Below are 22,680 nucleotides of genomic sequence, written 5' to 3' on the forward strand. Positions count from 1 at the left end.
ATTTTAAAATAAGATATGCAGAGTGTTAGACATTTAAACAGTACACTCATTCCCAGTGACCCATTTGGTAAAAAGAGAAAATAAAATAAAATAAAATATTTAAAAAATAATTTTAAAAAAGTAAAAAAAAATATAAACAGTACAGAATTGTAAAAAGCAAGTGCCACCCATCCCATACATATTTTCATGTATGTATGTCTGTAAGTTTGTGTCTATGTGTGTAATACATGCATTTGTGTATATATCTGTGTAAATGTATGTATATGCGTATGTGTCTATGTGTATATATGTTTATGTGTATATGTGCATATGTGTATATGTGCATTTCTATGTATATATGGGTGAATATGTACACATGTTTATGTGTATATATGTATTGGTATATATGTGTCTTTATATATGAGTATATAAGTCTATGTATACACATATATGTATATCATATGTATATGTCTGTCTATATACATGTGTGTATATCATATGTATGTATGTATGAAGTATACATATATAAGTTTACACAAACGGATCATAACTGTTAAGACTTTGATGCAGTTAATACTTGTTTTTCTTTGAGAAAAGAAAGTCTTTTAAGGAAAATATCCAAGCTACAATGCAAAATATAATAGTACTACATACGAATTCATAAACATCAATGCCTTCTGTATGGCAAAAAATAAGGACAAAAAAAATGCATTTCAATCTGGGAAAATATTTCTTAACACTTATGTCAAAGGGCCATGTTCTTGAAGTCATAAGAATATACAAATCACTAAGAAAAAGTAATAATTCGGTGGAAAAATGGGCAGAAGAGCTGGACAGGAAGTTCTCTGAAAAAGATATGCTAGCATCCTATAAATCTATGGAGACATTCTCGGCTTTACTCATGTTCAGGTAAATGCAAATGGAAATTAAAACTATTTTTCACTAATCAGATTGGGAAAAGAGAAAAATTAACAATATACAAAGGCCGGGCGCGGTGGCTCACGCCTGTAATCCTAGCTCTCTGGGAGGCCAAGGCGGGTGGATTGCTCCAGGTCAGGAGTTCGAAACCAGCCTGAGCAAGAGCCAGACCCCGTCTCTACTATAAATAGAAAGAAATTAATTGGCCAACTAATATATATACAAAAAATTAGCCGGGCATGGTGGCACATGCCTGTAGTCCCAACTACTCGGGAGGCTGAGGCAGGAGGATCGCTTGAGTCCAGGAGTTTGAGGTTGCTGTGAGCTAGGCTGATGCCATGGCACTCACTCTAGCCTGAGCAACAGAATGAGACTCTGTCTCAAAAAAACAAAAACAAAGAGAAAACCCCAAAAAACAAAATTCTCATTTTTCTGTTACTATTTTTTTTTTTTTTTGAGACAGGGTCTCACTTTGTTGCCCAGGCTAGAGTGAGTGCCATGGCGTCAGCCTAGCTCACAGCAACCTCAAACTCCTGGGCTCAAGCGATCCTCCTGCCTCAGCCTCCCAAGTAGCTGGGACTACAGGCATGCGCCACCATGCCCGGTTAATTTTTTCTATATATATTAGTTGGCCAATTCATTTATTTCTATTTATAGTAGAAACGGGGTCTCACTCTTGCTCAGGCTGGTTTCGAACTCCTGACCTCGAGCAATCTGCCCGCCTCGGCCTCACCAGAGTGCTAGGATTACAGGCGTGAGCCACCGCGCCCGGCCTCATTTTTCTGAAGAATTGAAGCCATTTCTCTCTGGTCTTTAGGTTGCGAGCCCACATTGCCCCCCCCCACCTCTCCCCAATCCTGCCCTGGCACCTCCACCAACTGGCCGTGCAATGCCGATTGTCACCCATGGCTTCCTGTGCCTCGTGTCCCTTCTGGAAGTGAATCAGTAAAGAACATTCGTGACTGCAAGTAACAGGACACAATGATATAAACAAATAGGTAGTTTATTTTTCTCACATAATGAAAAGTCTAGAAGAAGAGGGTTTCAGGTATTGGTTCAATGACATCTAATGTCCCAGGTTCCTTCTGTCTCTCTGTCTCATCATCCTTAGCATGTTGACTTTCATGTCTGTTGCTTCATGACCGCAAAATGACTGCCCCAGCGCTGGCTATCACACCCACATTCAAGGAAGAAGGAACGCGGAAGCCCCCTCTGGACCTCATTACCAGGGACACAAAAGGTATCAGCCTCCCATATGACTTCTGCTTCCATCTGGTTGACCATCAAGGTGTGACATGACTGTCACTCGTAGTAAAGAATGCTGAGAAAATGAGTCCCTGGTCGCAGCCTCTGCAGTAGAAGAGGCTAATGCAGAAGGGGGTTGGGAATGACAATCGGGTTGCCACGGTGACCACTGGAGTTCAGCGTCATGCATGAGATGAGGAGGGGGCAGTCTGAGACAAGGAAGGTCCCTCTCCCTGGGGTATGGGACTTGAGCCTCAGAGGCACCCCATGGTAAGCTGTGGCCCTGCAATGTTGTGTGACAAGGGGAAAATAGCAGTGACACTAGTGACAGCAGTAAGAATTCGTATCCGGCATCTGTGCCGGGCACCTGCTCTCCCAACACGAACCCACTTACTGTTCCAACGAACCCGTAATTATGCCCCGAGACTGTGTCCTCACTGGGCTCTCTTGTCCCCACTCGGCAGCCACAGGGAATCTGTTAAAATGGAACTCGGGTTCTGTCCCTCCTCGGCTCAGAGCCTTCCCACAGCTCCTGGCCACTCTCAATGAAAGCTGAAGTCTTCACTGCGGTCCACAAGCCCCCAGACAACGAGCCACGCCTCCAGCACGCAGAACAATGCCCGGAGCGTAGTAGATGCTCAGTAAACATTTGTTGGATAAATAAATGGCTTGTCTCTTCTTTGAAGGTAACTAAAGCTAATGTTTGGCCACCAGCCCTCGAGCTTTCACTGTACCCCCGAGACAAACCCTCAGTGCCACCCTGCCAGGATGCATGACCACCCCAATGTATAGATGGAGAAACCGAGGCCCGGGGAGATGAAGGAACTGGCCGTTTCAAGTTTCTGCTGCTGTTCCAAACGACCACAAATGTAGTGGCTTAAAGGGACACAAATGTGTTGTCCCACAGGTCTGGAGGTTGCAAGCTGAAAATGGGTCAGCAGGGCTGTGCCCCCCAGAGGCGCTGGGGGAGGAATCTGTGTCCTGTCCCTCCCGGTTTCTAGAGGCCGCCTGCATTCCTTGGCTCACGGCCCCTGCTCCGGTCACTCTGAACTGCTCCCGTGGGCGCCCATTCCCTTCCTCCCCTCTGACCTTCCACTTCCCTCTCTCCTTTCTAAGGGCTTTGTCCTTGGGCCCATGTGGATAATCTAGTGTCCCCTCCCCATTACAAGATCCCTAACTTTCTTTTTTTTTTTTTTTTTGAGACAGAGTCTCGCTTTGTTGCCCAGGCTAGAGTGAGTGCCGTGGCGTCAGCCTAGCTCACAGCAACCTCAGACTCCTGGGCTCAAGCTATCCTCCTGCCTCAGCCTCCCGAGTAGCTGGGACTACAGGCATGCGCCACCATGCCTGGCTAATATATATTTATATATATATATATATATATATATATATATATATATATATATATTTTTTAGTTGGCCAATTAATTTCTTTCTATTTATAGTAGAGACGGGGTCTCGCTCTTGCTCAGGCTGGTTTCGAACTCCTGACCTCGAGCAATCCACCCGCCTCAGCCTCCCAGAGTGCTAGGATTACAGGCGTGAGCCACCTCCCCGGCCAAGATCCCTAACTTTCTGACATCTGCAGAGTCCCTTTTGCCACCCGAGGTCATGCATTTGCAGGTTCTAGGGATGGGGACATGGTTGTCTGACATGGGGGGGGCGTTATTCAGCCTCCAGATAATGTATGTCATGGGGAGGTGGCTCACGGCAGGCCCTGCTTGCTCTGGTGCCCGAAGCTAAAGTCTTGGGCGCTGCTTTCCTGCCAGTGCCCGCAACTCCTCGCCCCTGCCTCTGGGCTCCAGATCCTGGAATGTGAACTCGTGTCCTTTGGCCCCGGCCTGTGAACCCCCTTCCAGAGCCTTCCCTCCCGCTCAGCCTGATCTGGCGGTGCTAGTTCCCAGCGCCTAGCGCACAGGGCACCAGGTGGCCGGCTGGAAGGACAGACGGGCCACTCAGAGCCACATCCAAGCCCCCCCCCATGAGCCCCGAGGAAGCAGGGCGCCTCTGGATCTGCAGAGAGACCCTGGACTGGCGAAGGGGCCACGCACCTCCCTTCCTGTCCCCGCCTCCCTCCCCCGCGCGCAAACCCTTCCCTGCCACGAAGCAAGCAGCACAGCCAGCTTCCTGGATTTCACTGGAAACCTGGCAATACAAACCCCAAACGTGAGGCCCTCCTTTTTCCTAATAAATTTTCCTCTCCAAGACAGAGGTTTCCAACTGTCCACTCTCCTCCAGCCTCCACGTTCCCCGACCGGGGCCCAATCCTCAATGGCTGACCTTGCCTCTAAAAATAAAGGGCATCTGCATGACAAAATGTCATTTGTCGTGCACACAGCACAGAGCAGTATTACAAAGTCTCAGACTGTCAGTTCTGCAGCCTAACTGCCTGACTTTCAACCGTCCTGCTTCAGACCGGCTGTGTGACCTTAGGGAAGGCGCTTCCCGTCTCTGTGCCTCAGTTTCCTCATCTGTAAAATGGGGCAGAAAATATAACAGTAGCGACCTCAGAGGGTTGTTGTGCAAATAAAATGAGTTAATATTTGCCAGGTGTTTAGAACACAATCTGGCATGGCGTAAGTGCCATATACATTTTTGTTGAATAATAAAATATGAATATTTATAACTATAAATATTCTTTAGCTTCCTACCATGAAATCTGCATTTTGATAAGAACATCGAAGAATTTTCAGACGTTTTAAAAACCATGAAAGGTTTGGAAGTGGTTGCATAGTCTTTGGGTGACCTACCCTAATCTGAACTTTTCCAGAAGCCCTATTTTATTTCATTGTATTTTTTTTTTTTTTTTGAGACAGAGTCTCGCTCTGTTGCCCAGGCTAGAGTGTTGTGGCATCAGACTAGCTCACAGCAACCTCAAACTCCTGGGCTCAAGGGATCCTCCTGCCTCAGCCTCCTGTGTAGCTGGAACTACAGGCATGAACCACCATGCCCGGCTAATTTTTTCTATATATTTTTAGTTGTCCAGCTAATTTCTTTCTATTTTTAGTAGCGATGGGGTCTCGCTCTTGCTCAGGCTCGTAATTTTTTTATATATCTATGTATATTTTTTAGTTGTCCAGCTAATTTCTTTCTTTTCTTAGTAGAGATGGGGTCTCTCTCTCTTGCTCAAGCTGGTCTCGAACTCCTGACCTCCAATGATCTGCCCACTTCAGCTTCCCAGAGTGCTAGGATTATAGGAGTGAGCCACCATGCCCAGCCATGATTTTAATATGCTATTGAGCATGTTATATATAAGGCTTTCCAGAATGTGTGTCAACCCCCATAATATGATTGCTAATTTTATGTTCATTGTAGTGGAGATATCTGGAAAGACTTGAAGAGTCAGAAAGCCACCCTCCCAAAAAATGGCTCCCAATGTAGTAACTCCATCGAGCCTGAGAAAAAGGACCGATGTCCTTCATGGCAAAGCACCCTTGGCTACAATCTTGAGAGTTTCAAGGCCGGGCAGGCCCCCACCAGAAAGCAGAAACTTCAAGTGCTGGGCCCAGATTCCAGAAGCATGACTCATGTCATTATATAGAAGAAAGAAATAAGAGCATAAACATTAGAAAAGAGGAAGTGTGACTATCTTTTAGAAATGATAAAATTGTGTACCTAGAAAGAGAATCAACCCACAAACTATTAGAAGGAATGAGGATTGAGCAAGGTGGCTCTAGGTTGCAAAATCAAAATCCTCAAAGTAACAAGATGCCAATACACAGAGAACTGGCTTACAAACCAAACAGAAGAGAAGATCATCATATTCACTCTAGCAATAATAAAAAGATAATAAAAACATCTGGGACTGAGCTTATCAAGAACAGCACAGGGGCCGGGCGCAGTGGCTCACGCCTGTAATCCTAGCACTCTGGGAGGCTGAGGCAGGAGGATTGCTCCAGGTCAGGAGTTCGAAACCAGCCTGAGCAAGAGTGAGGCCCCATCTCTACTATAAATAGAAAGAAATTAATTGGCCAACTAATATATATATATAGAAAAAATTAGCCGGGCATGGTGGCGCATGCCTGTAGTCCCAGCTACTCGGGAGGCTGAGATAGGAGGATGGCTTGAGCCAGGAGTTTGAGGTTGCTGTGAGCTAGGCTGACACCATGGCATTCACTCTAGCCTGGGCAACAAAGCGAGACCCTGTGTCAAAAAAAAAAAAAAAAAAGAGCAGCACAGGATCTATTCCAAGAATGTTTAAAACTGCTATGGAGTTGGGTATATTTATTTATTTTTTTTTAGTAAAGACAGGCACTCTTGCTCAGGCTTGTCTCGAACTCCTGACCTCCAGCAATCCTCGTGCCTCGGCCTCCCAGAATGTGCTAGGATTACAGGCGTGAGCCACCACACCCGGCCTGGAGTTGGGTATAAAAGGTTTAAATAAATGCTCTTGGATGAGAAGATTCAATATGGAAAAATTGAACTCAATTTTCCCCCAGATCTGTGAATTTAATCCAGCTGTAATTAAAACACCAAAAATCTTTTTAAAATTGGACAAGTTGATTCTGAGGTTGAAAAGAAAAAATATACATATAAAAACATCCAAAACAAATTCTGAAAAAATAAAAGAAGATGAATCAGTGCTTCTCTATATGAAAACAGATCATGAAAGTATAGTTTTCAAACAGTCTGGGGCTGGCTCTAAATGGATAAACAACTGGTTAAAGAGGCCAGATTAGGAAAGCCAGTAATACACATGGGAATGTATATGATAACAGTGGAATTTCATATCTTTGAAAAAAAGACTTTTCTCCATAAACATAGATGGCTGAGTAGCTCTCTGGAAAGACATAAAGTTGGATCCTGTTAAAATACTACAATGCAATCCAGGTGAATTGGAGATTGAAATGTCAAAAATGACACTTTAACCAAAGAAAAAGATAGTGAATTGCCATCTTAGCATAGAAAACTCCTTGTTAAGGGTGACATGGCACCCAAGGTCATGAAAGAAAAATCCAATACAGGCCGGGCGCGGTGGCTCACGCCTGTAATCCTAGCACTCTGGGAGACTGAGGCGGGCGGATTGCTAGAGGTCAGGAGTTCAAAACCAGCCTGAGCAAGAGTGAAACCCGTCTCTACTATAAATAGAAACAAATTAATTGGCCAATTAATATATATAGAAAAAGTTAGCCGGGCATGGTGGTGCATGCCTGTAGTCCCAGCTACTCGGGAGGCTGAGGCAGGAGGATCGCTTGAGCCCAGGAGTTTGAGGTTGCTGTGAGCTAGGCTGATGCCATGGCCCTCACTCTAGCCTGGGCAACAAAGTGGGACTCTGTCTCAAAAGAAAAGAAAAAAAAAAACATGGCGGCATAATGTATCCTAAACAAAGACAAAGCCAAAAAAATCAACTTGGAAAAATACTCAAGACCTGGTGCAAAAGTGTTCATTTCCTTTTTTGCAACACTCTCTTACCCCTCAGTTAGAAAAAAACCCTCCAATTTAAAAAAAATATGTGGTTAAAAAATATGCATAGGAGGTTCACAAAAAACAAAAAAAGGAAATGTTGCTCAATCTTGTGATTAAAGAAATTTCAAATTACAAGACATGATTGTAGCCTGTCAGATTGCAAAGATAAAAAACCAAATCAGGCCAGGCGCGGTGGCTCACGCCTGTAATCCTAGCACTCTGGGAGGCCGAGGCGGGCGGATTGCTCAAGGTCAGGAGTTCGAAACCAGCCTGAGCAAGAGCAAGACCCGTCTCTACTATAAATAGAAAGAAATTAATTGGCCAACTAATATATATAGAAAAAATTAGCCGGGCATGGTGGCGCATGCCTGTAGTCCCAGCTACTCGGGAGGCTGAGGCAGGAGGATTGCTTGAGCCAGGAGATTGAGGTTGCTGTGAGCGAGGCTGACGCCACGGCGCTCACTCTAGCCTGGGCAACAGAGTGAGACTCTGTCTCAAAAAAAAAAAAAAAAAAAAAAACCAGATCAGTTGCACAGAGCTGTGAAGAGTGGGGGAAACAGGCATACTCTTCTTCCTCCTGGCAAAGGTATATATGAATGCAGCCTCCCAAGAGGATAGTTTAGCAAGAGTGGTGCCATGGAACCTTGTTCTAGATCCTGGAGACGCAGCCTCAAACAGAACAGACTCCCAACATGGTGTCGGTCCTCTCTTACCGACTCCCAGCACTCACGACATTTCATTTTATTTGTATTGATGTCTGTTGGGCTCATTGATGCACCCCAAATGTTAGAGGCAGGAGGGAAATAATTACTTCCTCTCATCTCTCAGAAATCCAACACCAACACGCTGCCTGACTGGCAAACTCCTATAATGCCCCTGGCCTCAATAATCTCAATGACCTCAGTGACCTGCAAGATCTGGCCACCACCTCTTCCCTCTTGCCATCTGCTTTTTCTCCCAATTTCTTCTCAACCTTCCCTTGTTCCTTCTGCCCCAGTCACACTGGTCTCTGCTATTCCTCAAACATGCCAGGTGGCCCCAGGGCCTTTGCACTAGCCGTTCCTTCTGCTGGGAATGCTGTTTCCTCAAATAGTCACATGGTCACTCTCTTCCCTCTTTTGGGTCTTTGCTCAACCATCCCCTCCATGAAGACGTTACTTGGCACACTGTAAAGATTATAACGCCCTCCCCCCATGCATACGCTGGCCCCATGTCTCCCTGCCCTTGCCTGTTTTATTTTTCCCCATAAGCACTCATTATCAGCACATGACATATTATACATCTTCTTTAATTATCTCTGGTCTGCCTGTTCAGTAGAGCATCAGGTCTCAGAGATCAGGGAGTTTTGTCTGTCTCATTCATTGCTGTAGCCACGGTAGCCTGGAATCGAGCTAACAAGTAATTTGGTCATGACATATGGTGCAGATAATATGCCCATCCCCTCTGTTTGCAAAAGCTTTCTTACTCCTCAGCAAAAAGAAGGAAACCCCAATTTTTAAAAAATGGGTAAAAGATATAAACAGAATGTTCACAGAAAAAAAAACGAAACTAAATATTAAAATCGGCCGGGCGCGGTGGCTCACGCCTGTAATCCTAGCACTCTGGGAGGCCAGGGCGGGAGGAGCGCTCAAGGTCAGGGGTTCGAAACCAGCCTGAGCAAGAGCGAGACCCCGTCTCTACTATAAATAGAAAGAAATTAATTGGCCAACTAAAAATACATAGAGCTCTTTTTCGTGGCGCCTGGGAGGCAATCAGCTGCTTCACCATGAAGCTGAACATCTCCTTCCCAGCCACTGGCTGCCAGAAACTCATTGAAGTGGACGATGAACGCAAACTTCGTACTTCCTATGAGAAGCGTGTGGCCAGGGAAGTTGCTGCCGACGCTCTGGGTGAGGAATGGAAGGGTTACGTGGTCTGAATCAGTGGAGGGAACGACAAGCAAGGTTTCCCCATGAAGCAGGGTGTCTTGACCCATGGCCGTGTTCGCCTGCTACTGAGTTAGGGGCACTCCTGTTGCAGACCAAGGAGAACTGGAGAAAGTGCGTGCAAATCTGTTCATGATTGTATTGTGGATGCCAACCTGCGTGTTCTCAACTTGGTTATTGTAAAAAAAAAAAAAAAGGAGAGAAGGATATCCCTGGACTGACTGATGCTACAGTACCTCGTCGTCTGGGGCCCAAAAGAGCTAGCAGAATCCGCAAACTCTCCAATCTGTCTAAAGAGAAGGTAAGAAACCTAGGACCGAAGCACCCAAGATCCAGCGACCTGTAATTCCACGTGTCCTGCAACATGAACGCCGGCCTATTGCTCTGAAGAAGCAGCGCACTAAGCAAAATAAGGAAGAGGCTGCAGAATATGCTAAACTTTTGGCTAAGAGAATGAAGGAGGCCAAAGAAAAGGGCCAGGAACAGATTGCCAAGAGACGAAGGCTGTCCCTCGCATCTACTTCTAAGTCTGAGTCGAGCCAAAAATAAGATTTTTTTGAGTTAAATAATAAATAAGACCATATCCTAAAAAAATAAAATTAAATAAAAAATAAAATTAAAATACATAGAAAAAATTAGCCAGGCATGGTGGCGCATGCCTGTAGTCCCAGCTACTTGAGAGGCTGAGGCAGGAGGATCGCTTGAGCCCAGGAGTTTGAGGTTGCTGTGAGCTAGGCTGACGCCACGGCACTCACTCTAGCCTGGACAACAAAGCGAGACTCTGTCTCAAAAAAAAAAAAAAAAAATTAAAATCTCACTAGTGATAACAGCCCCCAATAAATGACTTAACTGGCTATAAAATACAGGAGCTTGGCAATTATGTTTGTTGAATGAATGAGTGATTGAATCAGTAAAACAATATCTAACTCACGGACTGCTATAAAAATTCAATGACTTAGTACACATAGAAGACTTAGAATGTTGTCTGGCAGATAGTGTGCCTTATATAAATGTTAGTGCTTATTATTATAAAATATCATTTATTATTTAACATTATTTATTTAGTATTATTGTTGCAGTTATTATAGGCATCCATCAAGATTTCTCACAAATGTCACCTCCTCCAGGAAGCCTTCCCAGGTGAGCCCAGACAGCATTAGTTGCTCAGGACTCCCCAAAGCACTGTATGCAGTTTGCTCTTTAAACTCTAGCAAAACATGTCCCAGGAAAACCAAGTCCACCTAGTATATTCTATACTCTACACCCCACGCCAGGGATGAGAACACAACTTGGTGGTAATTATAGGGCTGTACACAGGCTGTGCCCATCTGGCATGAACACTGGACGGGCTCCCAAAAGCAGAGCCTGTCTCCCTCAAGCGTGCCCAGAACATCGCCCCAAGCCTGGAACAAGGAGACCTCTCAGTAAATACTGGTGGCTTGAACAAATGAGCCATTCTGTGGCCTGCCTCTCCATGTGGAACGTGCATAAACCCAGGGAAACGTAACAGAGCACCAAGGACTCATAAATCCACGGCAAATACTGTGCATTGCCAATTCTCCTTCACCTTTGGAAGGAAAATGCATCTCATCTTCTTATTAAAATGGACAATGCTGGCTGGGCACGGTGGCTCACACCTGTAATCCTAGCACTCTGGGAGGCTGAGGCGGGAGGATTGCTTGAGGTCAGGAGTTCGAAACCAGCCTGAGCAAGAATGAGACCCCATCTCTGCTATAAATAGAAAGAAATTAATTGGCCAACTAATATATATAGAAAAATTTAGCCGGGCATGGTGGTGCATGCCTGTAGTCCCAGCTACTCGGGAGGCTGAGGCCAGAGGATCGCTTGAGCCCAGGAGATTGAGGTTGCTGTGAGCTAGGCTGATGCCACGGCACTCACTCTAGCCTGTGCAACAAAGTGAGACTCTGTCTCAAAAAAAAAAAACAAAAAAAAAAATAAAATGGACAATGCTGTATGTTAGGGAATGAATTTTTTTTTTTTTTTTTTTTGAGACAGAGTCTCACTTTGTTGCCCAGGCTAGAGTGAGTGCCGTGGCGTCAGCCTCGCTCACAGCAACCTAAAACTCCTGGGCTCAAGTGATCCTCCTGCCTCAGCCACCCGAGTAGCTGGGACTACAGGCATGCACCACCATGCCCGGCCAATTTTTTGTATATATATTTTTAGTTGGTCAATTAATTTCTTTCTATTTTTGGTAGAGACGGGGTCTCGCTCTTGCTCAGGCTGGTTTCGAACTCCTTACCTTGAGCAATCCGCCCGCCTCCCAGAGTGCTAGGATTACAGGCGTGAGCCACTGCGCCTGGCCAGGGAATGAAATTTTAATGACAAAAATTAGACATCAGAGAAATCTCTGTCGAAGAGCTGATTCCTCTAAGCCCCAAACAAGAGGGCACGTCTTCCTGCTCTAGTCTCTACTTGAAAGCTGGAAAAGTAACACACGATCAGTCCAACTCTGTCGTTTTATAAAGAAAAAGCCATTTTGCTCAGGACTGGTCGGTGCGCGCCATGGAGGCCCCTTCGCTGTGAGCCACGTGGGATAAGGAGCTTATATGGGATTGGAATTTAGGCCGCCGTGGGCAAAGCTGGGGCGGTGAGGACCCAGGAAGGGATGGTGGGGACATCAAAGAAAAGTTACTAACCAAAAAAAAAAAGCATCAGGGTTGCTAGAGGCGAGGTGAACGCAAGGGCATTGTTTCCATAACTAATATTGGGTTTAAGTCTCTGTAGGTCGGCTGGCTGGGCAGGTTGGAAACTGGACCAGAATGGCAAGGACACACTGGAGCCTATGAGAACAATCTGGAACCCATGAGGCCACACGGGAATCCCAGGTGTCTCTTACCACCTCCACCCTCGATTCCACGCCTGACCGACTTCCAGGAGAAGCTGGTGCCTGTCCCCCGCAGAGCTGCCCAGGCGCCTGGCCCCCAAGGTCACGGAAGCTGACAAGGACATCTGCAGAGCAGGTGGAGCCCAGCCCTAGATGTCACTCCGGGCCAACCAGGCAAGCTCCCAGACCAGTGACAGCGTGCGGGAGCCTCTGGGGTGCCCGGGACCCCGAGCAGTCCTTGCCCCCATAATGGCCTCTGCTTCACTTCTGCCGTTTAAATCTTGTACACATTTCTCTTTTAAACAACTCTACCCCAGAGCCTCCCGGGGGAAGGGTATTCTAGCACACACACGCCCAGCTTAGCTAAATTGGCACAGAGCAAAATCACCACACAGGCCAGAGAGGGAAGGTGACCTGCCCAAGGTCACACAGCAACTTCCTGGCAGAACCAGAACTAAGCCGGGTGACACAATATGGCACCTCCTTCTTGGGGTTATCGCATGCTGTTGTATGTATGATGTTAAATGCTTGGGCCCAGGAGTTGGGGTACTGAGCTGTGTGGCTTTAGGTAAGTGAATTAACCTCTCTGATTTTCAGTTTTCTTAACTATAAAATTGGAGACATTCATACTACCCATGTCATCAGGTTGCTGTGAGATTTCGGAGTCATTGTGTACATAGGTTGAAGAAAGGAAGAAGAGACGTAAGGGGGCGAAGTGTGATGGGCAGTGGGGTCTAGAATGGGCGATCTGGGAGGAAGGGAGATAAAAGAGGGTGTCTGGGGGGCGTCCCTGATAAACTGGGCCATCACTTGGCTGAAAGGGAAGCCTCACACAACAGTGAAGCTTCTATGTGCTGTGCAACATTCGTAACTCCACAGCTATCAGCGTTTGGATTCCTTCATGGAGAATTACTCCAAGAAGTCAAAGGATGAATGAATAGAAAAAGTTACTGCCACAGTTAACGACGCCCATCAGGCAAACTCGAAAACCCACAGAGGCAAGCTGGGTAACATAAAGGCACAAATTGAGCTGAGTGTAGGACAATAGGGACTGGTGGGGTCTGTGGAAAACCAGAGAGTGGGTGCCCTGTCTCTAGGGAAGCAGAAGTTTCGCAGCTCCAACAGATTTTAACCAGGTGACAGTGAGGCTCCATTTTGACAGATTCTCTCCGTTTTTTAAAGATAATCCAGAAATCTGTATTTTCTTTGATTTTTTTTTTTTTTTTTTTTTTTTTGAGACAGAGTCTCGCTTTGTTGCCCAGGCTAGAGTGAGTGCCCTGGCGTCAGCCTAGCTCACAGCAACCTCAAACTCCTGGGCTCAAGCAATCCTCCTGCCTCAGCCTCCCGAGTAGCTGGGACTACAGGCATGCGCCACCATGCCCGGCTAATTTTTTCTATATATATTAGTTAGCCAATTAATTTGTTTCTATTTATAGTAGAGACGGGGTCTCGCTCTTGCTCAGGCTGGTTTCGAACTCCTGACCTTGAGCAATCCACCCGCCTCCGCCTCCCAGAGTGCTAGGGTTACAGGCGTGAGCCACCGCGCCCGGCCTGGCTCCGGGTCCTTCCCGGTGTTCTCATCGTTCTTTGAGCGCCTCCTTACTTTCGGACCCCAAAAGATGCTCCAGGCTCCTCCTGTATGTTCCCTGTCCCCTCGCGCCCCGGCACCAACCCTTTCTCGAAGGAGAAGGGAGGGCACTTCCGACGTCAGGTGGCTGACCCCTCACCCCTCACCCCCGAATGACCTCCCTGGATTCTGACCTCAGCGCCACGAGGCGGCCAATGGCAGAGGCGATGCTCCGGCGGTTGCCATGGAGACCACCGCGCCGCGGAGCGGCAGGAGGCGGCGGCGTCACCGCGGGAGCAAGTGCAGCGGCCGCACCCGCCTCCTGGCCGGGCCGCGGGGCACCGAGGGCGACCCGCGCGCCGCCGGGGGCGAGCCTCCCCGCCTGCCGGGCCCCCACCGCGGCCCCGGTCGGCAGCAGCCTCGGGAGACCCGCTGAGCCTGCCGGGGCCTGCGGGACCTTTGGGGGCCACCGCCAAGAAAGGGGAGCAGCGTCTCCAGACCCTCCCCGGCGCGTCCTTGCGGGGACCCAGGAGCCACGGATCGGCCCCAGACGCCGGCTGCGGCTTCCCGGGCGCGGGAGTCCCGGGCTCCGGCCGAGGGGCGCAGGTCCCGGGCGCGGGGCGGCCGCCAGCAACCGGCCGGGCAAAGGAGGCCTGTGCGTAGGCCCGGCCTTGAGGCCTGGCCGTCCCGTAGGTTTGGGAAGCGGCCGCGGCAGCCTGGGTGGGTGATCTCCTGCATCCCGAGGCGGCCCGGGCGCGCGCCGCTGCCCCAGAGGGTCGGGCACGATGCTGCTCGGCGTCAAGGACATCGCGCTGCTGGAGCACGGGTGCAAGGCCCTGGAGTGGACAGCTGCAAGTCCCTGATGATCCTGGGGATCCCAGAGGACTGCGACAACGAGGAATTTGAAGAGATCATGCGGGGACCCCTCACACCTCTAGGCAAGTTCGAGGTGGCCGGGAAGGCCCTCGTGGAAGAAGACGAGTCCAAGGCGGCCATCATTAGGCTGGCGGAGGATGTCAACCACGCCGCGGTCCCCAGGCAGATCAAGGGCAAGGGCGGCACGTGGAGAGTGGTCTGCATGCCCCGGAAGCAGGACGTGGAATTCCTGACCAAGCTGAGCCTCTTTCTGCAGAGCGAGGGCAGGACGGTGGAGGACGTGGCCCGGGTCCTCGGGCAGGAACTGTGCCCGACGGCGAAGCCCCCCAGAGAGCTGCCGGCCACGGGGTGCCGTGTGCCCGGGCTGGGCGACGAGCCAGAGGCGGGGGCCCCCGCCGGGGCGGGCGCGGCGCCAGCGCTGGACCCCTGTGAGGAGGAGGGCAAGGCTGCAGACGGCAAGCGGGGCAAGAGGAGGCACAGGAAAAACCGGCGATGGCATCATGCGTGTGACAAGAAGCTGTGAGGTGGCATCGGGTGGGCGTAGGGGCGTCGAGGGAGGGTGGCCGCCATCTGAGTGCGTGTGGGTGATGCCTGTGGGAGGGCAGGTGCCACCTTTGGCTAAGAACAGGTGTCACCTGAGTAGCACAGGTGACATCTGACCCATGCGAATGAGGTGAGTATTTTCATCTGAGTTTACCAACCTGTGGGTTAGCTCTGAGTGGGTGCGGCTAACATCCGACTGCGTGTGCGTCATTCATTCATTCACGTCGCGGATATTTATTGCACACCTGCTACGACGTCCCCGACGCTGTTCTAGGAGCTGGGGATAGGCAAGCGAGCAAATCCAGCAAAAACCCCTGCCTTCATGGCACTCAGCGTCAGTGGCCGATATCGGGGTTACTTGGGTCGGTCTGCGTGAGCGCAGGTACCGTGGCCATCGTGTCGGGTTGAGTGCGGGTCATCCGTGCGTGCGTGCAGCCAGCTAATATTTTCTGGGCACCTACAGTGTGCCAGGCACTGGGGCCACAGCGGGACACGAAACATACCAAAGCCTTGCCCCCTTGCCTGTCACATTCAATATCTGAGTAGGGGCGGGTAACCTTTGGGTTACTTGAACACACTCGGGTGAACGCGGGGACGTCTGGGTATGATCGAAAGTGATATGGGCAACGTTTGAAAGTCTGCGGGTGACGGCTGAGTGTGTGTGCAGGTATTATTTGAGTGAGCGAGAGGAAAAGTTTCAAAGATCCGCCAGCGACTGCAAACACCCGGGAGACGCCCCCGCGGGAGCCGCGCAGGCGCAGTCGGAGCCGGAGCCAAGCAGCGCGTCGGCCCGTTGCCATGGAGACCGCGGGCCGCCCCGGGCGCCTGCGCCCATTGCAGGACGTGGAGGAGGGGAAACAGGGTCCCGGATTCCCGGGTTTTGTAGGTTTCTTACCAGAATTGAAAAATATATATATATACTCGAGCAGATACAAGAAGAACGTGTCGGGGAGATCCCCGCTTGGGAGAAGGGCCGCTGTCCCCCTTTGCCACCCCCCCAGGCCTGACGCTGGGGGGCGGGGGGCAGCACAGACCCCTCTAGCTTTGGGCCCTCTTGGAAATGCTTCATTGCAAAGTCTAGATCCGTTTTCTGTCTTTCGAAAGGATGTACCTTGGATGTGCCTGAGGCACAGACTTGTCCGGAGGGAGTGCCCGGGAGCCACGGCCCGCCCGGCCCGTCTGCGGGGCTCGCTGCTCCGGCCGTAACTCCATAAAAAGCTGTCGTGGCTCTCCACACTCGCAGTCTCCGTCACAGTCGCTGCCAGAAGCGGGACCCTTCTGCCCCGATTGGCACTTGGCGTGAGGGTGTGGGTCTCCCCAAATTAAATCCCAGGAGCTCTGACTCAGGGAGCCGGCCGGGCTCCACTCCCTAAAGGACAAAAGGCAAGACCCCCAGGGAATAGTCCAAAAGGAGGTAAATAATTAAGAGGCCACTTTCAAGTGTTATGGATGAACATTAAGTCCCCAAGTCTATAAGCTGAGTCCCCTATGACGGTGAAGAAGAAAAAAACAGTACGATCCAAATAAACGCATGAGTAGACAATTCCCTTGTTCAGGGGCATCTGGCCTGTGAATTTGCAAACTTCCATTAGTTCAGAGATCTGCTGTGGTTTGAGTGGACTCACTTTTCAGAACTGTAATTTACACACACATCAACACACACACACACACACACAGATTCTTACCTACCAAATTGTAACATTGGAGACCCCCAATGTCTTACTGTGGCAGACATCAGTTGTGGGTGTGACTTCCAGCATCCAACCCCGTTTCTTATTTCTGGGACGCTGTGCTCCCCTCCCCATCAGAGTCAAAAGGTGGAAGTTCTCTGCAGCCAGGGTGCAAGGAAGGGACCCACCCTCCAGCAGTCAGAAACTCCTATTAGACTCCTGTGTTCCCAGCAAGTGTCAAGAAGCAGAAGGAATTTTTAGAATTCACTTGGTCCACGTCACCTAAAATGTCAAAGTCTGATTCCTGTCCATTTCCCAAGCTGCTGTCTCGCATCAGTCTCAACATTCTTTTCCTAGTGCAACGGCTGAGATAGAGATTTCCTTACCATCCCCACACATGTATTTGAAATGCTTGCAAATCCAAGGTCAAGAAGTTTGTAGCTCTATTGATCTTTTTATTCCTTGTAAATGCCCAGCCTGGGCATACCCACTCACAGAATATTGTACTACTGTTCTCATTGTCCCATCACAGAGTCTGAGCTTGAATTCACACTCTGTTGCATGCTGTTCTTCCATTAAGGCACAATCATTGTATAAAAAGGGACAGTGTGACATTTCTTATCATCATATTGCAGCATGAAGACTGTACATGTGCTTATTATGAGTTCTGGGTGTTTCTCCCATGTTTATATCTGTGATATACAACATGAGTAGTTGTTCAATGTTGCCCATGAACCCAAAATCTCCTACCACTTCTCTTTGGAGGGTTTCAGGACCAGTCAAAGAGTTTCCTGGGATTGCAGTACAAGCCCTTATGTAAACTAAAGCTACTTACCTGAGTCAGGACATCACTGGCATGGCAAATGCCAAGCAAAAATTCACAAATTGAATGTGCTGGCTGATGGGGGGCTACATCTGACCTCTGGAAAGCCCTGATTTCAAAAGTGGGTTCAGCTAAAAATTCTCCATTGTTCTTTGTGGTTGATGCTATGTTGTATAAATATGAACTCATAAAATAAATGTATGCTAATGAAGCCATAGTCTGCTTTTTGTTTTTTTTGTTTTTTGTTTTTTTGAGACAGAGTCCCACTTTGTTGCCTAGGCTAGAGTGAGTGCCGTGGCGTCAGCCTAGCTCACAGCATCCTCAAACTCCTGGGCTCAAGCAATCCTTCTGCCTCAGCCTCCCAAGTAGCTGGGACTACAGGCATGCGCCACTATGCCCGGCTAATTTTTTCTATACATATTAGTTGGCCAATTAATTTCTTTCTATTTATAGTAGAGATGGGGTCTCGCTCTTGCTCAGGCTGGTTTTGAACTCCTGACCTCGAGCAATCCACCCGCCTGGGCCTCCCAGAGAGCTAGGATTACAGGCGTAAGCCACCGTGCTGGCCCAACAGTCTGTTTTTTGATATGTTGGGGAGGGGGAGCCATGCAAGATTTAATTTGGAAAAATGATCTAGCTGCTTAAAAAAAAAGTTTTGAAAACCACTTTCATGGGTTGCCCGAACTTTTCCAGGGCTGCATGGTTTTTAAGAGGTGTTATCAGATCTCAGTGGCCAAGAGAACACAAAACGCACTGTATTCTATCCTGTGGGCTTCTCAGCCATTTTCCAGGGGCTGATGCAAAAGGTGAGACAATGTATCTGGAATAAAAACAGTAACATCTATTTTGTGTTCTAGGCACTTACAAAAGCCTTCATGTCATTAGCTCATCATATCCTGCCAGCCGCAAGAGATAGGACCCAATAGGTCCCCTTAGACAAAACTCAGGCCAGATGTGGTTCAGAGACTTTTGATTTTTAGAAAATCATACGACTACAACTAATATTGTAGAATTTGTTCCTGGGGATGGGGGTGGGCTTCTGGGAACCCCCCCTAACCTCACTGATAGTTCTTTAGTGAAACGTAGGATATTGACACTAAGTGAAATAAATCGACCATAAATATTTTCACATTGGCCTAAGTCTTGCCTCCAAATGTTTTTTCTTTGTGCTAAGCTTTCCATTTTCAGGGCTTTTTGGATTTCAAAAGAGTAGATAAAGGATTGGATTATGAATCTCTACTATTATCATGATCATCATCATCTCATTCTGTGGCTGAGGAAAGTGAAGCTCAGAGAGGTTAAGTAACTTGCCTGAGGCTACGCAGCAAAGCACAAGAGGGATTGAAACCAGGTCTTTCTCACCACTTTCTGTGCCCCTGACACAGATCTCTTTGGGGCTGGGGAGGCCTCGGCTGACATTGGAGTCTCAGAGCAGCATGGTTCTCTGGTAAGTGCATGAGCAGAAATTCTTCAGGAAAGAACAAACCCAGTATCCCTGCCTCCACAGGGTGAAACAATAAATACATGGGTTTTTTTTTTGTTTTTTTGAGACAGAGTCTCACTTTGTTGCCCAGGCTACAGTGAGTGCCGTGGCATCGGCCTAGCTCACAGCAACCTCAAACTCCTGGGCTCAAGCGATCCTCCTGCCTCAGCCTCCCGAGTAGCTGGGACTACAGGCATGCGCCACCATGCCCGGCTAATTTTTTCTATATATATTAGTTGGCCAATTAATTTCTTTCTATTTATAGTAGAGACGGGGTCTTGCTCTTGCTCAGGCTGGTTTCGAACTCCTGACATCGAGCAATCCACCCGCCTGGGCCTCCCAGAGTGCTAGGATTACAGGCGTGAGCCACTAAATACATTTTTAAAATTAGGAAGTGGTAAGTGCTGTGATCAAAGTAATTCAGGAAGATGTGGAAAAAAATCCTTGTGAGGTAAATTCTAAAATTAACACACATACGAATGTAAGTTTTCCCCCATCCTCTAGAAAAGCACAGAGATATTTGACTGTGATCACTTTGGGGGAGAGAAGAGGCTGAAAGTTGGGGAGAGGAAGACTTTTTCTTCATTTCACACCTTTCTGTAACTTTTGCATTGTCTTACCCCGTGTGTGTCACTTTTTGTAATTTTTTTTTTTTTTTTTTTTTTTTTTTTTGAGACAGAGTTTCACTCTGTTGCCTGGGATAGAGTGAGTGCCATGGCTTCAGCCTCACTCACAGCAACCTCAAACTCCTGGGCTCAAGCGATCCTCCTGCCTCAGCCTCCCGAGTAGCTGGGACTACAGGCATGCACCACCATGCCCGGCTAATTTTTTTTCTATGTATGTTTTTAGTTGGCCAATTAATTTCTATTTTTGGTAGAGATGGGGTCTCGTTCTTGCTCAGGCTCCTCTTGAACTCCTGAGCTCAAACCATCCTCCCGCCTCGGCCTCTCAGAGTGCTAGGATTACAGCTGTGAGCCGCGCCCGGCCTGTAATGTTTTTTTATATGACAACTAAGTGTATAGCTGGTGGAGAGATTTTGGCCACGTTTTGTTTCTTTTCCCCATTCTTTTCTGATTTTTTGTTTCTTTTAAACAAATACAAAAGTGGAAGCTATGATTATTATATTTTCATTCTGCCAGGGCTGGAGAAAGATCACACCTGACAGAGATTTGGGTAACAGAAAACACCCACAGCACAACAGCTTAGGGGTCAGCAATTTTTTATAAGAATGTTGAACATTTGGGGCCGGACACAGTGGTTTAAGCCTGTAATCCCAGCACTCTGGGAAGCCGAGGCAGGAGGATCGCTTGAGGCTGGGAGTTCAAATCTACAGTAGGCTATGATGATGCCACTACAGTCCAGCCAGGGCCACAGAGGGAGACCCTGTCTCTAAAAAAACAGAATGGCCGGGTGTGGTGGCTCACGCCTGTAATCCTAGCACTCTGGGAGGCCAAGGCGGGCGGATTGCTCAAGGTCTGGAGTTCGAAACTAGCCTGAGCGAGACCCTGTCTCTACTATAAATAGAAATTAATTAATTGACCAACTAAAAATATATATATACAAAAAATTAGCCGGACATGGTAGCGCATGCCTGTAGTCCTAGCTACTCGGGAGGCTGAGGCAGGAGGATTGAGCCCAGGAGATTGAGGTTGCTGTGAGCTAGGCTGACGCCACGGCACTCACTCTAGCCTGAGCAACAAAGTGAGACTCTGTCTCAATAAATAAATAAATAAATAAATAAATATTAAAAAAAAAAAAAAAACAAAAAAAAAAAACCCAGAATGGCCGGGCATGGTAGCTCACGCCTGTAATCCTAGCACTTTGGGAGGCCAAGGCGGGCGGATTGCTCAAGGTCAGAAGTTTGAAACCAGCCTGAGCGAGACCCCGTCTCTACCAAAAATAGAAATAAATTAATTGACCACCTAAAAATATATATAGAAAAAATTAGCCGGGCATGGTGGCGCATGCCTGTAGTCCCAGCTACTCGGGAGGCTGAGGCAGGAGGATCGCTTGAGCCCCGGAGATTGGGGTTGCTGTGAGCCAGGATGACGCCACGGCACTCACTCTAGCCTGGGCAACAAAGTGAGACTCTGTCTCAAAAAAAAAAAAAAAAAAAAAAACCAGAATGTTGAATATTTGGGATTTTCATTTCTACGATAATCCTCCCTTCCCACCACCACCACCAACAAAAAACATAAAAACCTTTAATCATCTACAAAACTCAAACATCTCATTTGGAAGGTTGCCACTTGAAAGACATTGTCGTGACTTCTCAGATTCAAGATTCTTTTTTCTTTCTTTTTGAGACAGAGTCTCACTCTGTTGCCCAAGCTAGAGTGCCGTGGCGTCAGCCTCACTCACAGCAACCTCAAACTCCTGGGCTCAAGCGATCCTCCTGCCTCAGCCTCCCGAGTAGCTAGGACTACAGGCATGCGCCACCATGCCCAGCTAATTTTTTGTATATATGTTTTGTTGGCCAATTAATTTCTTTCTATTTTTAGTAGAGATGGGGTCTCGCTTTTGCTGGTTTTGAACTCCTGACCTTAAGCGATCCTCCTGTCTTGGCCTCCCGGAGTGCTAGGATTACAGGCGGGAGCCACCCGGCCTCCGATTTGAGATTCTTAAGGCAGCATTCCTGAAACCCGGGTGTTGGGATTTTTAATTTTCGGGCTCTACAAAACAGCTTTTCAGGGGAGCTGGCTTGCAGGATAAGGCGGAAAGAAGGCATAAAAGGGGCGAAGAAGAGGGACTGCCCGCCCCTACCCCTCGGTCTGGCCTCCTCCAACCTGTGCGTGGGCCCCTCGGCGCCAGCGCAGACTCCAGCCCCGGAGCGCGTCCCTTGTTGCCATGGAGACCACTGGTCCCCCACCCCCACCCCCAGCCACTAGAAACCCAGCAAAAGGGAGGGGAGGGGCGGCGGGAGGCCCCGGGGCTGAGCAGGGCTGCAGCGCTGGAACTAGCGAGAAGCCCAACGACTGGGCTCTGCAAGAGAAAAACAACCCGAATAAGCCAATAATTGTGCAAAGGACTCGCCGCGACCTTAACCGCCCTCCAGCCCCACGCCTCTTTCTTTTTCCCTGTCTCCTCTCCCTTCCCTGTTTCTCCAAGCGTCTGCCTTGTACCTCCGTGAGTTAAATGAAACCACACGCCATGAGTTAAATAAAGTCACGCGCGTTCATTTTGATACTGTGCCGGAGTTAGTCATTCTTGTACCTGGGTTTGGTGGGGTTTTAAAAAATTATCTTTTGTAGCTGTATTTCACTGCCATTGGCTTCCTTTGTAATACAATAAATTCTATGCTTTGAAAATTTTGTTCTGAAAAGGATGGGCGGCACAGGGTTAAGGATTCCTGGGCTGGAGAACCCTGCGGGACCCAACCGAGGTGGGGGTGAGGTGAGGACGAA

The 22,680-nt window shown here is 48.4% G+C and overlaps 1 protein-coding gene and 1 pseudogene across 1 annotated transcript; both read left to right on the forward strand.

Annotated features, from left to right (window-relative positions):
- The first annotated feature begins 9,292 nt into the window (after positions 1–9,292).
- LOC142861174 (small ribosomal subunit protein eS6-like) lies at positions 9,293–10,040 on the forward strand (annotated as a pseudogene).
- A 4,450-nt stretch (positions 10,041–14,490) lies between these two features.
- On the forward strand, positions 14,491–15,426 carry PNMA8C (PNMA family member 8C). Its single transcript, XM_075993190.1, is given in 2 exon segments — positions 14,491–14,721; positions 14,724–15,426. Coding segments are annotated over 2 exon segments (612 nt in total). The 5' UTR covers positions 14,491–14,666; the 3' UTR covers positions 15,281–15,426.
- Positions 15,427–22,680: the final 7,254 nt, after the last annotated feature.

This window comes from Microcebus murinus, chromosome 16, assembly GCF_040939455.1.
Source record: "Microcebus murinus isolate Inina chromosome 16, M.murinus_Inina_mat1.0, whole genome shotgun sequence".
NCBI lineage: Eukaryota > Metazoa > Chordata > Mammalia > Primates > Cheirogaleidae > Microcebus > Microcebus murinus.